The sequence below is a fragment of the Miscanthus floridulus genome, chromosome 5 (assembly GCF_019320115.1).
Source record: "Miscanthus floridulus cultivar M001 chromosome 5, ASM1932011v1, whole genome shotgun sequence".
NCBI lineage: Eukaryota > Viridiplantae > Streptophyta > Magnoliopsida > Poales > Poaceae > Miscanthus > Miscanthus floridulus.
Window position 1 is genome coordinate 105,595,178 of NC_089584.1, and position 25,581 is coordinate 105,620,758.

A 25,581-nucleotide genomic window follows, 5' to 3' on the forward strand; every position below is an offset into this window, starting at 1 on the left:
AAACAATGATTACTATTCAGCCTGGTAAGTCAATGGACGCTTCTGGTAAGTCAATGATTACTATTTCGCTAGTTTAGTATAGCCCTTCGCTTCGTTGAAAAAATAAGCCAAAACACTGTTCCAGCTGATTGACTAATTTGTTGTGAGAGAAAAATACTGTTTCGATTAAAAAAATAAGTTAAAAAATATGAATTATAAGAAAAACGAACAGGGGGCTGGGAGAATGAACAGGTGGAGGCGTGGCGCAGAACGGAATCTTAAGAAATACTAGTACCGTACTTTTTATTAATGGTGTGCATGTAGATGTTGTTTCACATTTTTGCCATTGTGGGCAAGGGACCCAAATCAGCGTGCTCACGTCCTTCTAGGGCGGCGGGACCAGCCAATTGGGAGGATCCCCAGTTCCAACAGTTTCTTGTAGACACCTGTGCTAGTGTACACCTGGACAAGGGTTACTTGCAGAGGTAAATTTCTGCGTATCAACTTGGGAGAAGAGGATAATGTTATATATATATGTACGGGATAGTTATGTTGAGGTGTGAGTCACCTCATAGGTGTAAATGTTATCATCAGAAGGTTTATAACTTGAAAATTTCGATTCTTTCTGAAGATATATAGGTTCCTTCTTCAAGGACAAATTACTACCCTATACTTTTAGAGATCTCTTTCCATTCGCGTGAAACAATGATGCTCTAATATAAACGTCTTTAAAGTTGAACCGGGTGGAAAGATATTCGCCATCTCCTCTTTTCTTCACAAACATTGGCCCGGTTCGTTTAGCTAAAATTTAGTTTATGCTGATGCTTATGATAATTTGTTGTGAGAAAAAAATAATATTTATTCGCTGAAAAGTAACGATGAACAACAGAACCTAACACTGCATTCCACTGCATTTTACTATCGCCGTAGCGTCCGTTCCTACTACACGACAACCTCTAGAACAGAATAAACATGGCCATTCTATTCATGCATACATGCATATTATTCGAAGATCTAGCTCGGATCTTCCACAAAAAAAAAAGGAGAGCTAGCTCGTCTTTCTTTCACTTTCTGTCACGTTAATTCACACACCTGCAAAAACCTACGAACTCAACACTGCTTCGTTCTCCGAGTGAATTGAAACGGGAGATCGAGCATTTCCCACAAATTTTGTATAACTACTCGCGCATCTTCCTCGCCCTGGCCCTCCCGCTGGGCACGATGAGCATCATCATCGCCTTGTCCCTCTTGGCCCTGCGATCGACGATGACATGCGGCGGTATGAAGACATGGCTGCCGATGACGGCGCTACCGGCACCGACGCCGCCGGCGTGGCTCGCGCTGAACTTACTCGATCCGGCCGGTGCTCGATCGGTGCCTCTCGCAGCAGTGGCACCGTCGACGACCTTCTTCCGGCCGGGGATGTCGATGGGGGAAGAAGCTTTCTGTCGGACTTGCAGCTTCAACGGAGCCTGGTGCTCGCTGCTGCTGCTGTCGCCGTCGTCGTCGATGCCGATTTGAGAGAAATACAACCGGGGTGACTCCTTGAAATCTGCTGCGTCTGGCCATAGGATGTCCGCTTCTTGAAACTCTTCCTCCTCCTGCAGCTCGGCGTGCAGCATCTTCTTGCTGCTTGACCTTGACTTGCTCGGGATGTTTTTAGGAGAGGATAAGTCGATAAGAACGTAGTGCGGGTATTCATGTATGTCTTGAACTATCTAATCGATCCAGTCATTTTCCCTGTGTCGACTATATATATATAATAATCATCATATCGGTTGGCGATTGCCAGCAAGTTGCTGCATCTGTTGCGGTCTATATGTACTGTTATTTGAGCGAGTCAAGAACCCAATAGATGCACTGTCAGGAGTCAGGACCGCTGAATCAGCAGCAACGCGTAAATCCAATTCTAGCTTGTTTGAACCAGATGCATGGGCGAATGCACTGATGCATGCGCATGGACACTACTGCACACACACATATGACGACTCAATGAAATCCACCTCACATTTCGTATGAATTTACAAAGGAATACAAAATGCCTTGCCATCAATTCTTTCCAACCTCAATCTCACAAAAGGAAATCAACCAATCGGGGACTGACTCAAACAGTGTGACATATTCGACCGTTTGGATCGGGGGATGGACGGAAGCTTGCTTGCTGGTCGCTGCATTATTAATGCTAAGCTAACCAGCGAGGTGGACAGCCACAGCCAGGACCGACGGACGCGTGCCGGCCGCTGGCTGAGGCTATTGGCTAGCTCTCGATGAAGCCGGTCATCCGCAGGACGGAGTCGCGCACGCGGCGCAGGTCCCGGCCCTTGAGCGTGCGGCCCTGCCCGGAGCACACCGAGGACGCCGCCCTGCGCCGCTCCAGCAGCACGTGCGGGGGCGCCGCCGCCTCGCCGTCGTCTCCCTGATCCTCCCGGTTGTTCGTCTCCCGCCGCGGCCCCGAGGTGGCCGGGATCTCGATGGGGTCCGTGAACGTGGCCCGGCACTCCCGCTCGGCCTGCTGCGCCCACGCCGCCGCGTTCTGCGACATGTTTTCTCAATGATCAGATCGATCAACCGCGACGACTCAGCTTGCAATCAGAGTAGTGCTGAAGGAAATGTGATGGCACTCTAGTGGTTTTTGCCCAAACCTCTCTCCGTCTGCCGCTCGGCGTGGGGCGAGATATATAGGGCGCGGCGCCCGGCGGCCACCTAGGCCTGCTTGCTTGCTTGCTGGCAGGCTAGGTGCCCGTCCGTCCACCTATAGGTAGCGACCCGGGTCGGTAGCCAGGTTCCGTGTGGCGCTGCGCCGCTTTGTGTGACAGATAAGTATGCGATGCGGCGATGATGGGCCTTGACGTACGAAACGGGAAGGAATAATTCGGCGGTTGAGGTCGACCGATCGGCTGCGACGCGCCTGCGAGCGGGCGGGCGGTCCGGCGTTCCGGCCGGTGCCGTGAGGGAGGCATCGAGGGCAAAGCCATATTCCACCGTGTTCCTTTTCCTTCCCTTGCGGTTCAGTTCTCACTCTCAGGTTGGGTTGTGCGGCGGCGCAAGTTTGGCGATCTTCGCGTGCCAAGTCGTGATGCTTTTCCGATGTGCTTTTGCCTTTTGGACATCCTATATGCTATGCTGTCATCCCTGACACCTGTTCGTGTTCTCTGTTCTGTCCTTGGCGTCAAGAAAGCTGATCGGGTCGCTTCCTGTTCCTGGTCGATCGGTTTGGTCGTGACGGAGAATATGCAGATGTTCCTCCCGCACGTGTGCGCATCCTGCGTGCGTACGCACGTTTGCAAATGACACTGACGTCTTGCCTTGCGAATGACACTGACGTCCGGAGAAAGATAAGGGTTTGCATTGCACGCGTCGCGCAAAGACTAACAGTGCCTTGTCGCACATGTCTATTTGGTTTTCCAGCGATCGATCAAGTCACAGGTGGGTTTTAATCTGGTAACCTAGCTCATTGCATATGCATCATCTCTGATGAATAAGTTGGATTCAGAGAATCACGCACGGACAAAATTGAGAGAAAAGGGACAAAATTCTGAATCAGGACAAACTTAGCCCATTCGTTCAAAATGCCAATCGTCTGCGGCTAACTCTACCTCACCGAGCAATTAACCGGATCGGCAGCTGCCGTTGTTTAGGATCAGCTAGCTAGGTTGCACGCGCGCGGCTAGAATGCCAACCCTAGCATACCAAACACGCAACTTTTGCAATGAACGTATCGATTAGGACAGGAGCCGTTGTGCCCGGGCGCCTGTGACATCTGGCTGTGTGTACCGCAAGTTAGCTTATCCACCGGAAAAAGTTCATGCATGGTTATTGGACGTAAGAAATGCGTGTCGGATGCAGGATCAATTAGAACAGGCCTAGTGTACATTTCGTGTTGCATCGTTACCTTTTACAAGCCTGATGACGCTTTCAGGATTACTCAGTTTCAGAATTCAGAAAAGACCCTAGACAACCAGTGGTTGCCCATGCGGCTAGCAGTAGGGTCAAAACGCAGTCAGTTTTGACGATGACGCTGGTTATTACTGCAGTTTCAGATAAACCTGTTGCGAAACCATTTGCCCGGTGACGCAAGCGCGATCGTGCATCAAGCGTGCAGCGCCGTCACTGTCGAACTACGGAGTAAATTACAACTAGAGTACTCCTACACTTAGCAGCCGCTGAATTTTCAGAGCTTACTTCTCCGAAACGGACAATCTACCGGTGGTCCGTACAGACGAACTGGACAGAATATCCATCGATTCTGGACTCTAGCCACGAGTCCCGTGCCAGTAGCTCTGTGGTGTGGCAGCGTTTCAATCAACGCACAAAAAGTGCCGTGTTGGCATGCGCCACGGATGCGGGTCATACACCTGTAACGCCGAGCGGTTTGGACAAGGGACAGGCCGAGATCGCGCATTGGAGCACTGAGTTGAGCATGCACGCACGCACAGCCAGCCAGCTCTGCACGCCACAGGCACTTCTCAAGACTGGAGATGGTACGGCGCTTGGATAAGGATACGAAGCAGTCGGAGATTATCATAACATCATCAAGCTAAATAGTGGTTTATAACGTCACAAGATGCGCCAGAAATTCGTGATAATTTTCAGAGACAGTGCTACACGTTCCAAGTAAAATAGGGCTTCTGTTCAGTCCAATCAGGAATTCAGGCACATATGACAACTGAATATCACACAAGCCTGGGAAGCTAGTTGATCTTTGTTCCCTTTTTTCTCCTTGATTGAAATCTTGGTGTGATTATTCTTCCACAACATAGCCGAAGGTTACATTGCATGCCTTCCACTTCTTGGAACAAGGTATGGGCATGGCTAAAGCTACCCTCCAATTTTCTGTCCACGCGAGCCACTAGCTACCAAATGATGATCACGCGACAAGAACAACAACGGGGCTCCTCACGACGTGGGCGCCGTCGCTCCACGCATACGAACCCGCCACGAACTGCCCTCTCACTATGCTGCTCCCCTTCGCCTCCACCTTTATCCTGAACGCCTTCTTCTCGCCGGTCCGCGCAAAGCTGAGCCGTCTCGGCGAGACCTTCACGGAGACGCCCGCGGGCTCGACCACGGCGACGGTGTACCGAGCCTTGCCGGGGCCGACGTTGGTGACCGTCCGGTGCACAGTCACCGAGCCGTTGAGGCCGTGCACGGCCACGGAGGGGTGGTTCAGCTGGTAGGGCGGCGGCGGGCGCGCCGGGCACGGCACCGAGCGGTCGAGCTGGGAGCCGGCGCTGGCGCACGCGAAGCGCAGGTAGTCCTGGTACGACGCGTCGTACACGAGGCCCGGGTCCAGCGCGTGCTTGGGCCGGATGTGGCCCGAGCCGTAGTCCATGGGCCCCGCAACCGAGCCGTCCCCGTTCATTAGTGGGCCGCCTTCCGCGTTGTTGGTCGTGGCTGGAATGATGGAACACATACACAGCACGAGCTCGGTTCAGTGTTCTGTTCAGAAACCTCGATCAGAGAGATGCGGCAGGGCGGCTGCCTTTGATGGCCTGAGGCGTTTGTTTACCGGTGGTCATGATGGTGGATCGGATTGCGGCGGAGCTCCAGTCGGGGTGCGCGGCCTTGATGAGGACGGCAGCGGCGGAGACGTGCGGGCACGACATGATGTTGTGCTGCACTGCACCACGCGGTGGTCGCCGTCGAGTTTCGTCGGTGACGACGCCTCGCTCCACGCCGCCAGGATGTTCAGCCCCGGCGCCGTAATGTCCGGCTGCAAAATTAGCGCGCACTTACTTCTTCTCTGGGGCAAAGTTTGGCATGTCATATTTGTTTACGCCAGTTATTACTGTATCTAAGACGCTGCACGTTACGTACCTTGAGAATGCTGGGCTCCAGGACGTTGGGCCCACGCGACGAGAACTGCGCCATCACCGGCGATGGCCGGACGTCCACGACAGTCCTCGAGGGGTCCAGCACGGCAGTCGGGCTGTAGCTGGAGTTGATGTAACTGAGGATGGTGTTGGCATCGGCCGCGGCGACCGCGGTACCCGGGAGGACGTGCGCGTCGACGGGGACCTCGGAGCCGGAGGCCGCTGGGTTGCCGAGCAGAATGGCCGCGCCGCCCGCGCGCTTCACCTCCAGGCCCTTTTCCACCCGCAGCCCAGTGCCCCTAAAGCAAACGACGATCTTGCCTCGCACCTTGTCGCTGGACACGGAGTTCGGCAGGCACTGGCTGCGTCGTGGTGGAATCATGCTAGCACTTAGCACCATTCGTCATCGTTACTATAAGAGAGGTTAGTGCGGTTGATTGCTTACTTGGAAACATTAGCGGGAGTCCCAGGAACAACTGCGTCTGCTGCATAAACCAAATGATAGGGCTTGTCGCCGGGCAGCTGGTATGGTGTTACAGTTTGACCCTGACTCGAGAGAGAGAATTAAAAACAAATTAAGTCACATGTCTCTCCAATTGCAATTGGATTGATGCATGTCAATTCGTCCGCAGTGCTTACCATGACCATCGCACCATTGCCAAGCTAGATCGGGGAGTGGAAGGCGCGGTCGATGCTGCTGGCGGCCACCGTGAGCATCCACGGCGCGAGGTTGGACACGGTGGCCGGCTTGGGCCTGGAGTTCCCGCCGCAGCACGAGACCACCACGCCGTGCTTGGCGGCGTGCAGCGCCCCGAGGGCAATCCCGTCGTCCGCGAACCGCAGCGGCCCCCCCGAGGATCCGATGGAGACGCTCATGACGTCGACGCCGTCGCCGACCGCGTCGTCCATGGCGGCCAGCATGTCGGCCTCGAAGCAGGTGTTCTCGATGTTGGGGTTCGGCCCCGCCCGAGGCCGTCCCGTTCGCGAACCCGCCCAGCGCGGACACGCGGGGCACGGTGCGACCGACCACGGTGGACGCCGTGTGGGTGCCGTTCCCGTCGTGGTCGCGCGGCGACCGGAAGGCGTACGTGGTGTTGAGGCCCTTGTAGTGCGCCTCGTAGGCCTTGACGTAGTATCGCGCCCCTATGATCTTCCTGCGTGCTCCAATTGACTCCAGTCAAAACTTTTTTGTCAGATGGATATACTATAGCAGAAAAAGCGAGAGTGAGATCGTGGTGGGTACAGCGTTGACTCGAATCTCAGTTACACTCAGAAAGCAGTGGTGACACTGCCACGATCATTTGGATTGGATGGACCAACCATCACGCCCCTTTCCACCTCGTCGGCACCGGCCCGAGCCCTTGGTCGCTGAAGCTCCTCGACTCCGGCCAAATCCCTGCCGGTGCAAGCAGGCAAGCAAATCAAGAATGATTGAAACGACGAACGCGATGCGTGGATGGATGGAGGGCGCTCTCACCGGAGTCGAGGATGCCGACGATGATGTCCTCGCTGGATTTGTCGAGGGACGGCAGCCATTCCCTGCCGTCGGGAGGATTGATGAGTCCTTCCTGGCTTCCTCAAAGCCCAGAAACTGCCAAGACCTCGTGGTATGCGGCGCCCACCTCCCCTCGCTCCGGAAGGCAGACACCACCTCGCTCCTCTCTGCAGAGCGTCAGTGTGCGCAAAAGTCACGGATCAGCCAAACACAAGCGCTTACAAATCAACAACTGTTCTAGCCAAACACAAGCTTACAAAATCTGCTCATTGACACTGTTTTCTGTACACGTACGTACCCGATAGTTTCGTGGCCTCTTCCTTGGAGAGGAACGCCGCGAAGCCATTGAGGGTGTGCTTGTAGCTGTACAGCAGCGACGCCCGTGCCTCTTCCTCACTGGTTGAAGCATCCCATAGAGTATGCGTGAGTGTGATTGGTTATATATATGGCCTATCTAGCAAGTTCATCTTTGACTACGTCTGCGAGCATCACGATGACTGCAACGGAGATAACAGAAGTAGTGCATGCCATTTGCCATGTCGTTGCTGCTGGCTGCACGATAGCTTGTTACCTGCTCTTGACGGAGAGTAGCAGCGTGTGATGATCCTCCAGGATTGCTGTCAGCATTCCTTCGCATGGGCTGGCATAGGATAAGCTTCTAGGCTCGTCGGCTTCAGCTGAGGAAGGAGGACGCATGAAGAGGCCCAGAGTTAAGAGTACCAGGGTGTTCGGTTCGGAATGGGCCGTCTAACGAGCCCAGTAAGAGTAGGTGTGAGTTTCCTTTATGTGCTGCGCTGATCTCTGCCGTAGGCATGATGATTGTAAACAAACAACCTTGAACTGAAGTCTGAGATTCATCCGTGTTCCTGCCCTTGCTGTTCTTCTCGCCCCTTTGCTCTGCTCTTCCGATCCGTTTCCCCTTGCTGTTAACAAATTGGTATCCAGAGCTTATCCTTCCTCGGCCGAACCAGCGATTCATCCGCCTAGATCGGAGGTTGCGATCCCTGCCTCGATTTCCATCCTGGAACCCCACGAAATCATCCACGACCACTTCACCAGGTTCAGGAAACACATCGGGGCCATGGATTCCAATACCAAGCTTCTTCTCGATGAGCTCAAATCGGTGAGGATCTCCCTCGAGTCGTCTCTCGGCGGCCGAATCGGAGAGGTGGAGGCGTCGCTGGGCAAGCGGATCGGGGCCATGGAGCATTCCATCGCTGACCGGTTCAATCGCTTGGAGGAAGCCACCAAGGTGCTCAACGAGTGGAAGCCCAAGGTGGATGCGTCGGTGGCGGAGCTGCGCGCGGAGTTGGACGAGATCCGCAAGTCCGACGCCGTGGTGGAGCAGATGCGCGAGGAGATGACCGCGCTCCGCAAGACCGTGAGTCGTGTGGTGCTCGACTCGAATCCGTCAGCATCCGCTGGGGTCCTCAAGCTTCATCCCATGGTGGCCGCGGCGACATCATCTGCCGGGCACCCGGCCATCGGCCCGTTTGTTGGGCACGGCGCGGCACATCACCACCGGGGGTCCGAGCCCATGTCTCAACCCTCGGTCAAGGGTAAGCTCATCGAGACCCTTCCCCAGCCCACCCATCAGTATGTTCTTCACAAGTCGCTTTCTAGCTCGGCGTTGGAGTTGGGGGATCAGCAGTTTCATAGTGCTGGGGGCACTCCGCATGAGCATCGCGCGCATTGGGGGCTGCAGTACTCTAGTAGTAAATTACCTAAGATAGATTTTCCAGTTTTTGATGGAGAGGATCCGAAGCTGTGGCTTAGCCGTTGTGATGATTATTTTGACATGTATATGGTTGAGCCCAGTCAATGGATTCGTGTGGCCTCCATGTGGATGACTGGAGCCGCGTCTCGCTGGCTGCAGTCCTTAGATCTCAAGGTGAAGAAGATGAGTTGGGAGGAGTTCTGTCAGTTGGTCCTTGATCGTTTTGGTAGGGATCAATATGAGTTGCTGATTCGCCAGTTATTTCATATTCGTCAGTCCGGGGTTGTTCAGGAATACGCTGACCGGTTCACTGGCTTAGTTGATCAGCTCCTCGCCTATGGCAAAACTACAGATCCTTTGTTTTATGCTTTGCGTTTCGTGGATGGGTTGCGGGATGACATACGTTCTGCTGTTCATATGCAACGCCCTTCTACCATGGATGTTGCCTGTGTTCTTGCCTTGTTGTAGAAGGAACTGGTGGATCCGAGTCGTCGGAAAACACCGTCCAGGGCCGTGCCCATGCTGCAGCAGGCGCCGGTTCCTGATCGTGGTGGGCGAGCCCCTGCTGGTGGCACCGTTGCCGGGGAGGAGCGGCGTCGAGGACAAGCTGAATACTCTTCGCTCCTATCGACGCGCCCGCGGCCTCTGCATTCGTTGTGGTGAAAAATGGTCTCGCGACCATAAGTGCCCCGAAGTTCTTCAGTTACATGCACTGCAAGAATTCTAGGATATGTGCAACAGTGAAGACTCAGAGTGCTGTGAAGAGGTCAACCCTGGGGAGGATTGTAATCAGGTGTTTGTTGTCCAGGTATTGGCCACAGTCGCTGCTCCCACACCTGTTCGGTCTATTCATTTTGAGGGCACTGTCCAGGGCATTCCTATTCAAATTCTGGTGGATTCCGGCAGCTCTTGTTCCTTTGTTAGCACCACTCTGGCTAGTAAGTTGACAGGTGCTACATCGCTGGACAATCCACCAAAGGTTTGTATCGCTGATGGCAGCTTAGTTGAGTGCCCACAGTCCTTCAGTGCTTTGACTTGGGAAGTTGATTCGTGCCAGATCACTTTAGCTTTCTTGGCTCTTCCAATGCCCTCTTATGATATGATCATTGGTATGGATTGGCTGGCTACTCATAGTCCGATGCAAATTGATTGGCAGCACAAGTGGGTTATGATTCCATAGGGTCAGTCTACTGTGTGTTTGTAGGGCAAGCTCAGGGAGTTGCCAGAGGGTTCAGTTATTCAGGTTACTGCACTTTCTTTTGATGGTCGTGCTCAGCAGGAGTCTGTCCCTTAGGCTGTATCCGACTTGTTGAAGGAGTTTGAGTCTGTGTTTGCCCCTCAAGCTGGTTATCCGCCTGCTCGGCCATTTGATCATGCTATACCACTCATTCCGGGCACATCTCCTGTGCAAGTTCGTCCCTACCGCTATCCACCTGCGGTCAAGGACGAAATTGAGAGGCAAGTCACTAAAATGTTAGATGCTAGAATTATTCAGCCTAGCAAGAGCCCCTTTTCATCATCTGTTCTCCTAGTCAAAAAGAAGGACGGGACATTCTGGTTCTGTGTTGATTTCTGCCACCTCAATGCGATCACAGCCAAGGCTAAGTATCCAGTTCCAGTAATTGAGGAGTTGTTGGATGAACTCACCCATGCATCATGGTTCACTTGTTTGGATCTCACTGCTGGTTACCATCAGATTTGGCTGCAAGTGGGCGACGAACTGAAGACAACTTTTCAAACCCATTCAGGACAGTATGAATTCCGTGTGATGGCATTTGGATTGATTGGGCCCCGGCTACTTTTCAGAAGGCCATGAACACTACTTTGGCGCCCTTGTTGCGTCGCGGCGTACTGGTCTTCTTTGACGACATCCTGATTTATAGTAAATCTCTTGAGGAACATCTGGTCCATCTCCGGCAAGTGTTGGAACTCTTGCGCCATGACCAGTGGCAGGTGAAGCTGTCCAAGTGTGTGTTTGCTCAGCGACAGTTGAAGTATCTAGGGCATGTGATTTCTGAGCACGGAGTGGCCACAGATCTTGATAAAGTGCACGTAGTCTTACACTGGCCCGTGCCTTCATCTATCAAGGAACTCCGTAGTTTCTTGGGGCTGGCAGGGTATTACTGGCGCTTTGTTAAGCATTTTGGGGTGATCACTCGTCCGCTGACAGAGTTGGTTAAGAAAGGGGCTCTGTTCGTCTGGTCCACTGTTCATGATTCTGCTTTTCATGCTCTCAAACAGGCCTTGACTTGTGCACCTATGCTGGCCTTGCTGGATTTCTCCAAGCCGTTCTCTGTGGAGACAGATGCGAGTGGGACAGGGATTGGTGCTGTGCTTACGCAGGATGGTCACTCGCTAGCTTTTCTTAGTAAGTCACTTTCCCTCCGTTCCCAGGGTCTCTCGACCTATGAGAAGGAATATCTTGCCATTTTGATGGCATTGGACCATTGGCGTAGTTATCTGCAGTACGCTGAGTTCTGCATTATCATTGACCAAAAAAGTCTCGTGCAACTATCTGAGCATTGTTTGCATACCCCTTGGCAACAAAAGGTGTTCACCAAGCTCATCGGACTGCAGTATCAGATTGTATATAGGAAGGGGGGTGACAACAAGGCTGTTGATGCTCTGTCCCGAATGCCAGCTGGGAATTGTTCAGCGCTTTCTATGGCTCAGCCTCAATGGTTACAAGAGGTAGTTGCTTCTTATGAGTCTGATTCCCACGCTCAGCAACTCATCGCTAAGTTGGTTATTGATCCTTCAGCGGTGCCCCGTTTTACATATAAGGATGGTCTGTTGCGTTATGATCAGCGAGTTTGGATCGGCCATCAGCCTAATTTACAGCATCGCATCATCGTGGCTATGTATGACAGCGCCATTGGAGGACATTCTGGCATTCCTGTTACCTACAGGCGCCTTAAGTAGCTGTTCGCCTGGCAGGGTCTCAAGTCTGCTGTGTAGAAATTTGTTAGTGCTTGTTTGACATGCCAACAAGCCAAGCCGGATCGCTCCTGTTTGCCAGGGCTGCTACAGCCGTTACCGGTCCCTGATCACACTTGGCAGGTCATTTCTCTGGACTTTATCGAGGGTCTTCCAGTATCCGGGGGTTTCAATTGCATCTTGGTGGTAGTGGATACATTCTCCAAGTACGCCTATTTCATTGCTTTGAAGCATCCCTTCACAGCGGCAACTGTGGCTAAGCTATTTTTGTCTCAAGTTTACAAACCGCATGGCCTGCCCAATGCCATTGTGTCTGACCGCGACCGCATTTTTACCAGTCACTTCTGGAAAGAGCTCTTCAAGTTGGCAGGCGTGGATCTTTGTATGAGCTCGACGTACCATTCGCAGTCGGACGACCAAACTGAGCGCGTTAACCGATGCTTAGAAGCCTTCCTTCGGTGTTATGTGCACGCTTGTCCCCGGCAATGAAGCTCTTGGTTGGATGTGGCAGAATTCTGGTACAACACCTCTATGCATGCTGCTTTGGGCCAGTCGCCTTTTGAAGTACTCTATGGCTTTGCTCCCCAGTAGTTTGGCCTGCATGCTGCCCAAGACTCACCCATTTAAGATTTGTCAGAGTGGCTCCGTGATCGTGAACTCATGACGGATCTGATCAAGCAGCATCTCCATCGTGCTAAGCAGAGGATGAAGAAGCAAGCGGATGTGAACCGTTTTGAGCGCCAGTTTCAGCCGGAGGATTGGGTGTTCTTGAAGCTACAGCCTTATGTGCAGTCCTCTTTGGCTGCTCGTTCTAACCAAAAGTTGGCATTCAAGTATTTTGGGCCTTTCCGCATCATTGAGCGCATCGGGTCAGTCGCTTACAAGTTGGAGCTTCCTGCTTCCTCTTCCATTCACCCCATTTTTCATGTGTCATAGCTAAAGAAAGCCGTGGGTGCTAACCAAATTGTCGAGAAGCTGCTACCACCATCATCTGTTAGCTGGAGTATTCCGGTGCAGATTCTTCAGCGCTGGACAATCATCAAGGGCTCCACACCTGTACGCCAAGGTCTGGTTAAGTGGTCTCACTTGCCTTCTTCTTTGCCTACCTGGGAAGATTTAGACTATCTTCGGCAGCAGTTTCCTCACGCCGCTGTCTGGGGGCATCCAGGCGCGCAAGCGGGAGGGGATGTCAGCATTATTTCGCATGGGCTGACACAGGATAAGCTTCTGGGCTCGTCGGCTTTAGCTGAGGAAGGAGGACGCATGAAGAGGCCCAGAGTTAAGAGTACCAGGGTGTTCGGTTCGGAATGGGCCGTCTAGCGAGCCCAGTAAGAGTAGGTGTAAGTTTTCTTTATGTGCTACGCTGATCTCTGCCGTGGGCATGATGATTGTAAACAAACAACCTTGAACTAAAGTCTGAGATTCATCCGTGTTCCTGCCCTTGCTGTTCTTCTCGCCCCTTTGCTCTGCTCTTCCAATCCGTTTCCCTTAACAATCGCTTCCTCCGCCTTCGCTCCGGCGTGCTCGCCTAGGTACACTATGTAGACCTGTTCATAATGGCCATAGACAAAGTTTTACAAGCATAATCCATCCATATATATACTCTCATGGCTCTTCTCCACTTGCTGTGCAGAACTGGCACTAGACAAAACCTACAGTCTGGCTTTGCCAGCATAATCGATCGAAGATTTGGAGGAGTCAGCAGGGAAGAACAAACAGAGGGTGCACTGAATGAAGATGACCTGGTCCTGCTTTGTGGAGGCAGAGACATTGCAAAAGGAAGAGAGGGTGAGGACGAGGAGAAGGCTCAGCAAAGCCGATGCTCCTCTCATCTTCTCCCTCTGAATGCCTTGCGTGCCGATGTGTAAATTGGTGGCTCAGGAGCTGTTTATATACCATACAATCAGAGGTGCGGCCAGGCCTTGGAGGCAATGGATAGGGGAGCAGAGACGCGGACATGGGCTGCCGCGAGTCTGAATGTCTGCGGGCGCCTTTAAGATAATGGACATCAGCATATCTTTATTTTTATCCATTATAATAACTTCGCTAGATTTTTTCCGTAGCTTACCAGCTGTCCCTCACTTCCCCCTCTGCACTTGGAACTACATGAATCTTTTCCTCGAGATAAGGAGAATCTTTGCTTGCAGCTTCAAGTTGCGGCGAACTTGGGAATCTTGCACATATATACTGTGTCGTGTCGTCGTAGTAGTTCAGGTCATGCAAATGTTCAGAACTCGCTCCTCTTTTAGGCAAAGGTTTCTAAGGTAAATCTACCCATGCGTTAGCATGGATCATGTTGTTCGTTTGACAATGGAATGCCCTGTTCGAAAGGTAACTTGGAGTCACAAGGCAAATCAACAACGTAGGAATAGGACGCCTCCATCCTCGACTCTCGAGTTCCAGCAAGTTGCCTGTCACGCTTTGTAATCTCAACATTCACATCTACGCGTAGCTATCACCCTAGCTTTGTCCTGCATCGAGCACGCTCGATGATTGGAGATTCCGCGATGGTTTGACGATGGAAACGAGAAACCGATAATCGACCCATATAGTCTACTCTTCATGGCTCTTCTGCACTTTCTGTGCAGAACATGCACTAGACAAAACCTATAGTCTGGCTTTGCCAGCATTACCGATTGAAGAATTGGAGGAAGAGGAATCAAGAGGAAAGAAGAAACACAGTTGGCAGCGCACTGAAGATAACCTGGTCTTGCTTTGCCGAGGCAGAGGCATTGTAGAAGGAAGAGAGGGTGAGGACGAGGAGAAGGCTCAGCAAAGCCGATGCTCCTCTCATCTTCTTCCTCTGAATGCATCGCATGCCAATGCGTAAATTGACGGCTCGGGAGCTATTTTTATATACAATCAGAGGTGGACAGGGAGCCGAAGAAAATTGGGTGGACGCTAGGTCTATCGCCGTGCTAAAAAAATTTAGTGAGGACCATTACTACCGGGACGTGGTGTGAACTGGCCGGCTGATACATGGGCTTACCGTAAAGTTTTCCAAACGGGCCAACCCCGCTGGTCCGACACGAGCACGGTACGAATTGGTCTAGTACAAAAACAGCCCGCCTTGGCAGCTACCGTGCCCGTGCCAAGCACGACACGGCCCGCTTCAACGGCCGGCACGGGGGCGGCACGGCCTCGAGCCATTGGATGGAGCCCCACGCCTGCTGATCGTTGGATCTAGGGGTCGGGTGGGACAGCTTTATAAGCCAGCCGCCGCTCCTGGCTCCCCACCTTTCCAAACCCTAGCTCATTTCATCTCCATTCTAGCCGCATGGTCACATCGAGCTCTCCCATCGACTGAAATCCTAGCCGATCTCTTCTCTTCTTCCCGCCGTCCGGTGGCTGGTTAAGGCGGCGGTTGCTGGCACGGGCACACGGCATGTCCTTCTACACCACTCTTCCTTCTCCCTGACCGTCGATGTAGCTTTCTCGTCGAGATCCACCACCGTTCGTCTTCATCTCTGTCTCGTCGCTCTCATCGACCTCACCGGAGTCCGACATCATTGGGGCTCCGCTCTGATGCGTTGAGGTACCAGGGTGTCTGGTCTCCACGACGTCGTCATCGCCATTGTCTCTAGTGCTCCATCAAGAGAGATGAGCCATAACCCTAGATCTGTTCGTTTTTGTTCTTCTTCTTGATTTCTTCATGATCTTCTATTAACCCTAGTGTTCTTGTTGTTCTTGGTTTTGGTAGGCGTTGGCATTGAGGGACCAAAGGCCGGCGACGACGAGATGTCGGACGCAGGAGGACATCAGTCTCTCCATGGCCATCAATGACAAGCCGCGCCTCTGCGGGATGACTGGAGACGACAAGGACGATGTCGCTGGGAATGCTGAGGAGCTCTTCGGCCATCGTGCTACCAAGGAACTCTACGACCATACTGCTGCTGACCCACTTCCCGTCGACGATACTGACGCCCCCAACACCGGTGGCGCCGTCTAGGACAACGCCGCTACTGATGACGGCTCCAGCAGCAGGCCTAACCGCCCTTCTACCTCAGTATGTGGTTTTAGTACCAAGGCACGACACCAGTCCGCTGGCCTGCCGTGCCCTATGGCACGACACGGCACTATCTGAGGGCTTTAGTGCCGTGCCTGGGCCAGAGTCTAGGCACGGTGGCACTACACGGCACAACACGGCAGTGACACCGTGCCTGATAGTGCCGTGCCGTGTAGTGCTAGTGTCGTGTAGTGCCAGTGCCGCCCGTTTGAAAAACTATACCTTACCGTATCATTTTAACCGTATATGCATGATAAATCAGATGTCCCATGATCCACGCGTCAGCTGCGCATCCACCCCGTGTTTTGGTGAGAATCATCCCTACTGATTTTTCCCGTGCGCCCCTAGCCCCGATGGCTGACGCGTGTCGCGGGATAAAATCATACGTCCCAGGAGTCGGGAGGGTTGGCTCCTCCGTAGCACTGGGGCTCTCTCCGCAGGGACACGGCTCTACTTGAGTCGGCTCCGCGTCTCCTCTTCTAAGTCCCCGTCGGGCTCTGAAATTAATCTCCTCATCTTCGATGCCGACGAGCACCACCGGCTGCGTCGCACACGCCGCTAGCGCCATCCGATCCGTAGGACCATGACGTCATGTGCCGCGGCGGCCAGCGGAAGGGCTACTTCATCTTCTTCACTAGCCATTTTCACATCTACGCGTAGGTATCACCCCTTTGTCCTGCATCGAGCACGCACGATGATTACATATAGATTCCGCGATGGTTTGACGATGGAAACGAGAAACCGACCCGTGCGTCAAAACTGGACCGTCGTCTGCATGCGAACGGTATATGGCTTGAATACACACACAAGGGTGCCCATTGCTTTCATGTATAGTGGTGATGATGAGATGCTTCCAAATACAAAGCGCAACTGCCGTTTGGACCTCTCGTCATGTAGCAGTATCATGGCGTATGCAGAGCTTATCTATTTTTTAATCATTTTTCTGTAGTTCTTTGACAAAGATGATCACGAATTTACGTTGCAAAGTGTACAGGGGTAATTTGTAAAGCAGTGGTTTACACTTTCTACATGTACCAGTAGTAATTTTATGCAGCTTTGAGGCATACATCAAACCCAATTTCAGATATAGTCAATTCCTCTTGTAAGGTGTGGAACTATGAATGTATGCAGCTAGTGCTACCCCAGTTATGTTTATATATGAGATAAATACATCGTAGGTCCATCAACTTTTTGTGTTGCGTCATTCAGGTCCATTAACTCTGAAATTGCATATTTGAGTACATAAACTTTTTAAGCTGTGCCATTTAGGTCCATATCCCTCCGTTTGAGGAATAGATCCTACGTGGCAATACATGTCAGCAGTCACCGTGTCCATAGGTCATGTGAGCAGCATGTGAGGGCCCTTTGCTAATCGTTTTTTTGCCGATAGCCCCCTATCCTTTCATTCCCTCACTCTTCACTCCTTCCTCTCCCTTCCCTTCGAAACCATCATCCCTGGATTTTAGACGACACCGGACGGCGGTGTCATCCTCAAATCCCCGATGCCCCCTCAAGATTCTAGCTCCTCCGCTGCAGATCTAGGTAAACCAGGTGATGTTCCACTTATTAGGTGCACAGAATGCCACAAGTGGCAAGTGGTTTGGCGTGTTTCGAAGCAACCCTGGAGCGACGGTGAGGTTTTGTCGGCACGAAAATTCGTTCCGTGCCGAGGGCACATGAGCAAGCCGGAAGGGTCCGCTCGATGGAGTTGGAGATCCGCCTAGCTTCAGCGTAGGGATGATCGATCCTATGCACTCCTCCCGAGACGTGCTAGTCAATTTGACCCTGCAATTGACAAGGAGAGAAAATTTATCAGTAATTTAGGGTGGAACTTGTCGGTGTTGCTAGACAGTCCCGAATATGCGGCTCTGAGAGCCGATATGAAAGAAGATCGACTAAATAGTCGATTTCAGTATATTCATAAGAATAAATCAGTTAAAGCTCATAGGGTTGTATAAGAAGAATCGGTTACCGTTCATGATCATTATTTAGACAAATATTGGTCGATGGCAATAAGATATCAACAATAATTAGTTTATGTTAAGCCAACGACTGTAAGTAACCGAACCCCTTTTTATACAAAAGAAACAGCTCATCACCATTCAACCATTTAGTAAAGATAAATCTAATGAATATATTAGATCTTATCTATTGCTATGACCAGTGGGGCATGAGGCAGAATCATACAGGCCGTAGAAACAACAATAGACTCAACGACCCTAACTTATTACTAATATCAGTGGAGCATGAGGCAGAATCATGCAGGCCGTAATACAATAATAAGATCATGGGGCTAACACATCTTTCAACCTATCCCTACTTCAATGATCTCGTGACGCGAACTATTCATAAAAGCACTCGATATCGGCTAAAACAGCCGATTCAGGCATAGCGCATAGTTAAGGTCATGCCCTCTGTTGATGCAAAAGTAGATCTGCAAACACAAAGGGCTAATACCCGAATCGATATCCAAAGCGTGCCAGTCGATTTGACCTGCTAATCGACAAGGATGAAGATACGAACACTTTGGTCCTGACAACAGCGATACGCCCGGAAGTCACGGCCAAGAGGTGCTCACGTGGAACTCAAGAATCGCCGAAGGTCGCACTGAAGCGATGCAGCTTGCCGAATCAATGAGAACTCGTAAAAAGGAAAAATATGCAAATTGACGAAGTCGCCGAAAAGTAAGTAGATGCAAATAGGAGTAAAAGTTGGTTTTGATATTGATTGATATTATCTCTATTACATTGCCCCTTACTCCATATTTATACCCTGATCTAAAGAGACACAACCAAACACAACTAGGACACCAATCCCATATCTAAGGAAACACGTGACTCTTACATGAATCATAACCTAACAAATACAGAAAAGGAAATCAACTCCTATCTATTTCCCTGTCCGCCTCAATTACGATGGAAATCTCACTGTCCTCCTTCCCATCGGCATACTCCTTATTTCATCGGCAGTAGTCTTCAAGTCTTCCTTCATCGGCATACTCCCTGTTTCATCGGCAGTAGTCTTCAAGTCTTCCTTCATCGGCATACTCCCTGTTTCATCGGCAGTAGTCTTCAAGCCTCCCTTCATCGGTATCGACAATAACACCTCCAACCTCATCGGCAACGCCCGAGTCCAAATCAACCTTTACATCGACCATCACCAGCTATCGGCAACCATCTTTACAAACTGGCTTTCATTGGCTATCAAAGTATTCAATAACTTTCCCCTTGCCGATTAGTCCACTCCGATTATTCTGACACGTGCAAAAAACGGTGTCAACACATGCCCCCCAATTTCGGAGTATAAAACCATTAATGCTCCGAAATTTACTCCAGATAACGCTTGCCTTTGCCCGATTACCGTAACTCATTCTCCAAGCCAAAACTTGATTTGCTATCAAATCCAATCAAATCTCATCTTGATTCACGCACTTCAGTAAATATCACACAATCGCCAACCACTCTTGCCTTGATTATGGTTGAGATACCAAAACAATAACCCATCGGCAAGATCTTAACATGATAATGCTGCCATTTTCAAAATTAAAATATCATGTATCGATATCCCTTCCAAGTCATGATTACTTGTTATCAACTCATCTGTACAATCCCCTGATTATCGCGCGAACAGTTACCATATCCCTCTGAACCGCCTTGACCTATATGCGCGCGACATAGAGATAAGTCCAAAATACCCTTATTCTGGGCGGCTTATAAATAGATTTCTCCGGAACCCTCATTTTCTATCTTCAGCCTCCAATCCTTTGCACTCTCTCTCTCCGGCGGCGACTCCGACGAACAACCGCGTGACCTCAACCAACAAGAACCCTTCTCCGGCGCTAACTTCAAGTTTCCAGCTTGTACCTCCACCTTCCTCAAGACAATGGCCATCAATTTCGACATCCCCGCGGTTCGCTCCACTTCCATTACCTTTTACTTCGATCTTTTTGCAAATTCATTTAGTTGGTGATTTTTCCTTTCTTTTGTCTTTTGGATTCCATAACCTTAGGAACTACGCAACAAATTAATTATCCCAACCGATCAGCCGCACGTCCAATGCCTTGGACCAATGGGCAACCCAGATCCAACCGATCTGATCAACGCAGAGGTTAACAGAATCCCCTTTAGAGCCCAAAATTTCTCTCTGAATTTGTGGAAAGACACATTCCGATCTTGGCCCAAAACCACCAAAGGGTGGAAAGATTGGTATTTGAGGGTTAATAGATCGATGCAAGTATACTGGGCAGAACGAAGGTTAGACCAATGTATCAGGCTCTCTATTGCCGATATGCAGAAAAATGAATCAATGATAATTGCAGCTGCTTATTTCTGGTCAGACACAACCAATACTTTTATGTTTGGACATGGCCCAGCTATCCCTACCCTTGCCGATGTCCACATGCTTACTGGCTTGGACATCTCAACTGCCGATGAAGGCTCCATCTATGGTAGAAAGCCTGAATATAGAGTGAATACCCGTAACATCGGCGGTTGGACAGGATATATTCAAGAATACCAGAAAACCGGGACACTTAGCCAGAGGGAACATGCCACATTCCTGAATATGTGGTTAGAAAAATTTATCTTCTGTGGTCGATCAGTAGGACCAACCAACGCCTTCCTCCCTGCAGCTGAACTTTTGGCTAATGGCGTAAGGTTTCCTCTTGGCCGATACCTTCTGAGCTCCACTTATCATCTTCTTCACCAAGTGTCTCAGAAACTTTTGCTTGGCGAACCCATCGGCAACCTGGGAGGCCCGTGGTGGTTTATCAACATGTGGCTGAATGCCCATATGCACAAACGTTTGCAATGGGACTTTTTTGCTCAACAATTCCCACGAGAAATTGCTGAAGATTATGTGCTCGGAGATGATGAATTGGCAACACGCTCACCCCTCAATTTTGGTGAAGCCATAATTGTCCTTCCTGGAACAGAAGCCAACGAAGACCAAATCGGCAGATTCTTTCAAAGCTTCTACAATGGTCTTTCTCGTGATCATAGGGCCTGGGTGCCTTATATCGACGAAGAAAACAGATTCCCTCTTCTTTTCAACTTTGCCGATGACACTCTGAATCAAGATAAAGAGCTCATGATGGCTATCATCACTCCCAGGGCAATTCCAGTAAACACATTCGGCAGCAGGAAAAATACCAACATTACATATGAATTTTACAACCCATCGGCAGTATCCCGCCAATTGGCTTTTGGGCAACTGCCAATCAAACTCTGCTTTGCCGATGTGATCAAACCTAGGGAAACAATCACCTGCGGAACAGACTGGAACAAGGTAGTACAACTCTCCCCCGATGCCGATACTACAGATGTTGATATATCCACCTGGACACCAATATCTTTCATCACCGAGTCATATAAGCAATGGTGGCGAGAGTGGAAAGAACAACTGTTCGCAACTTCTGCTCACACATATCGGCACATGATCGACCCTGAATATGCCATCCCTGACGACGCAGTAAGTTTCCTTTAACTCCCTTCTGCTTTTCCCTTCATATATCAGTAACTGATTCTCTTGTAACAGGTTAACAACCCAGCACCATCGGTGAGCAAAAGTGGGAAACCCTTCAATCTCCGGCCTGTTTCCCCAACATCGCCGATCGGCTACAACGCTCCCACCTTAGCCGCTTTGACCCACCAGAAGATTCGTACCAAGACCATCACTTCTAAGTCCAAATTGGCTACATCCAGGGCTACTCCATCGGCTGCTGCTACAACCTTGGTCAAAGCCTTTAAGGTAACAACCTTGTTTATTTTCACTTATGCCGATCACAAACTGTATTAACTTTAATCATCAGGGGGTAAGAGCTGCTACTGGATCGTCATCGGCAATTCCGCCGATATCAAGCACCACTTCTTTCGATAAACCTTCAGAGGTAGCTTCTTGACTTTACATTTCATCTGTTAAATATCATATCTTACACTTGTTTTGCAGCAACAATTGGGTACATCGGCAAACGTACCAGATGCCCAAGCTTCACAACCAACAAGTGTCGATGCCCCCCAGCCAATCATTGCCGATGCCCAAGCAAAGCGCAAAGCTTCAACAGATACTGAAGCACAGCCAAAACAACAAAGGTCTATGCCGATCCCTACATCTGCCCCAATGTCATCGGTCATCATACCTCAAGAACCCACCACCGATGAAGTCACAGAGGATATCCCATCGGCAAGCTCAGCCGATCCACACGACATACTCCAGGTTGCTTCCTCCAGTCAAGCACAGGAAATTGCCTTGAAACAGGTAAACCAATCAACCTATCTGATTTTACAATACTCATACTTACCCCTGACTGATCTCCTTTTCTTTCTCTCAGGAACAAGATTCCCCGAACAGCCTATTTTCCTTTGCCATTGACATTTCTGACGACGATGGAGAGGAGACAAGTTCTTCCCTTGCACTGGGAACAATATCGGCAGAGACTAAATCCAAGTTGGAAACCCTCCTGAACTTGCTACAGCAAGGTACCGCCCAACTGGTAGATGACTCGGACCCCGCAAAGGCAATTTTCAAAACAATCCGTGGCCAGGTCCCTGCCGATGTTGAAGAAGTACTCTTCCCAGCAGCTCACTTAGAAAGCCGCCAACTGCAATATCAACGGGCTGCTCAGCGTATTGCCGATAGAGCAGCTCAAGCTCAACTTAAAGAAGAGATGCTACAACTGAAGCAAATCGCTGATGAGAAGCACAAGGGCATCGTCAACTTGCAGACTTCGGGTGCTGCACTTAAGCAGAAAATCTTGGATCTATCGGCAAGGAAGGCAGCTCTATTGGCTGAATTGAAAGAAATCGATGCAGCCTTAACTCATGCTCAACAAGAAGAAAGCCAGCTACCCAATGCCGTCAAAGCTCTTCAGCAAGAAAGAGATATCCAAGCTCGCAAGGCTTTAGTCATGAAGAAAAAACTCAAGCCTGTGGAGGGTACTGCCGATGACGATATCAAAGAAATGGAGGAAGCCGACCAGATTCGCCTGCGTGCGATATTAGCTATCCAATCCTTGTTGAACGTGTAATCTTATTTATTGTATCGGCACTTTATGAGACATTGACATCCTTGCATAATTCTAGCCGATAGTACTGTTATCGGCACTTGTACTTTTATGCATCTATCCAGATACTAGGGTAATATTTCTTTAAATATTTTCCATTTAACGCTCTGGGAAACACAACCCCTTCGAGGGTTTCTAAAATATATGCATTACCAGGAACAGACTGATTTATCCGATATGGACCTTCCCAATTGGGAGACCACTTTCCAAACTTTGAACTTTTAGTCCCAATCGGTAAAATCAATTTCCAGACCAGATCTCCATCGGCAAACTCTTTTACTTTCACCTTCTTGTCATACCATCTAGCTACTCTTTTCTTATTTTCTTCGATACTAACTAAAGCCCTTAACCGATGACCCGCCATATCTTCCAACTCATCCTTCATAAGAGTATTATAATCATCGGCTGTCAGCTGATTTTGAGAATGTATTCGTCTAGAGCCAACCTTAATTTCCCAAGGCAATACTGCATCGTGTCCATATACTAACTGATAAGGCGTTACTTTGGTTGCACCATGATATGACATCCGATATGACCACAAGGCTTCATTTAATACTGTATGCCACCTCCTAGGATTTTCTTCAATTTTGCGCTTAATGAGTTTGATGATCCCTTTGTTAGAAGCCTCAGCTTGACCATTAGCTTGAGCATAATATGGAGAAGAATTTAAAATTTTAATTCCCATACCTACAGCAAACTCATCAAATTCTCCTGATGTAAACATAGTGCCCTGATCGGTAGTGATAGTCTGAGGAATACCAAATCGGTAAACAATATGCTCTTTCACAAAATCAATCATATTGACCGATGTCACCTTTTTTAAAGGAATTGCCTCAACCCACTTTGTGAAATAATCGGTAGCAACCAGAATAAATTTATGTCCTTTACTCGATGGCGGATAAATCTGACCAATGAGATCAATAGCCCATCCCCGGAACGGCCATGGTTTGATTATAGGATTCATAGCCGATGCAGGCGCTCTTTGAATATTACCAAACTTTTGACACCCCTGGCATCCTTTAAAATATTTAAAACAATCTTCAAGAATAGTCGGCCAATAGTACCCATTCCTTCTGATCATCCATTTCATCTTGAAAGCCGATTGATGTGCCCCACATACTCCTTCATGAATTTCACCCATCAAGCTTTTCGATTCATCATTGCTAACACATCTGAGTAAAACTCCATCTATAGTTCGATAATATAATTCATCATCGAGGAGCACATATTTGGTAGCTTGGAACCTTATACGTCTCTCAACCTTTCTACATGGATCCTTTAAATAATCGACAATCTCTTTCCTCCAGTCATCGGTGTCAACTGCCGATGTTAGCACTTCCTGAATAGGCTGATACCCTGAAGCATGCTGAGCTAGTCGATTAGCTTCCTCATTATGCAATCGAGAGATATGTTCAAGACGAAAATCTCTAAATCCTTTCAACAATTGCAAACATCTTTCATAATACGAAATCAAAGCTTCACTTCGGCATTCATAAATTCCAGCCAATTGATTTATAACTAGCATAGAATCACCAAAGATTTCAACAACATCGGCACGTATCTCCTTTAGCAATTCTAACCCTTTTATCAAGGCTTGGTATTCAGCTTGATTGTTTGTCGCTGTAGCAACAATCGGCAATGAAAACTCATACTTCTTTCCTTGAGGTGAAATTAACACAATGCCGATACCTGCTCCTTCACCACATGTGGACCCATCGAAGAAAAGTGTCCAGGGAGCAATCCCCAGAGAGTCCACCGTATTACAATGCTGAGTGACAAAATCAGCCATCACTTGCCCTTTAACTGCCTTAGTTGATTTGTAGCGTAGTTCAAATTCTGATAATGCTAAAATCCATTTGCCGATTCTACCACTTAATATCGGCATCGACAGCATATACTTGACCACATCGTCTTTGCATATGACCGTGCATTCGGCAGACAACAAATAATGCCTTAATTTGACACAAGAAAAGTATAAGCACAGACACAATTTCTCAATAGCCGAATACCTCGTCTCAGCATCCACTAATCTTCTGCTCAAATAATAAATAACACGTTCTTTCCCTTCAAATTCTTGAATAAGAGCTGAACCGATAACTGTATCATCAGCTGACAAATACAACCTGAAAGGCTTCCCATGTTGAGGTGGAACTAGCACTGGAGGATTTGATAAATATTTCTTAATTTCATCAAGGGCTAATTGCTGTTCAACTCCCCATACAAATTCCTGATCAGCTTTCAATTTAAGTAGTGGGCTGAAAGCCTTGATCTTACCCGACAGATTAGATATGAATCTTCTAATGAAATTAATCTTACCGATCAAAGATTGCAATTCAGTCTTATTGGCAGGAGCAATCACCTTGTTAATTGCATCAATAGACTTCCTACTGATTTCAATGCCCCGTTGATGCACCATAAAACCCAAGAATTGTCCTGCCGATACACCGAATGCACATTTATTAGGATTCATCTTCAATCCATGCTTCCTTGTGCACTCCAGTATCTTTCGCAGATCGGCTAAATGTGCTGTGATATCTCCAGACTTAATCACTACATCATCAATGTAGATCTCCA

The 25,581-nt window shown here is 49.5% G+C and overlaps 2 protein-coding genes and 1 pseudogene across 2 annotated transcripts; all 3 read right to left on the reverse strand.

Moving 5' to 3' along the window:
• Positions 1 to 1,018: 1,018 nt before the first annotated feature.
• On the reverse strand, positions 1,019 to 1,617 carry LOC136452891 (uncharacterized). The gene has a single exon (XM_066453475.1). It carries the CDS (start codon positions 1,599 to 1,601, stop codon positions 1,158 to 1,160), a length of 444 nt encoding a protein of 147 aa, XP_066309572.1. The 5' UTR covers positions 1,602 to 1,617; the 3' UTR covers positions 1,019 to 1,157.
• Positions 1,618 to 1,913: 296 nt separating this feature from the next.
• Positions 1,914 to 2,667, reverse strand: LOC136452892 (protein S40-1-like). The gene has a single exon (XM_066453476.1). It carries the CDS (start codon positions 2,519 to 2,521, stop codon positions 2,237 to 2,239), a length of 285 nt encoding a protein of 94 aa, XP_066309573.1. The 5' UTR covers positions 2,522 to 2,667; the 3' UTR covers positions 1,914 to 2,236.
• Positions 2,668 to 4,703: 2,036 nt separating this feature from the next.
• LOC136455076 (subtilisin-like protease SBT5.6) lies at positions 4,704 to 7,914 on the reverse strand (annotated as a pseudogene).
• Between the last annotated feature and the right edge of the window lie 17,667 nt (positions 7,915 to 25,581).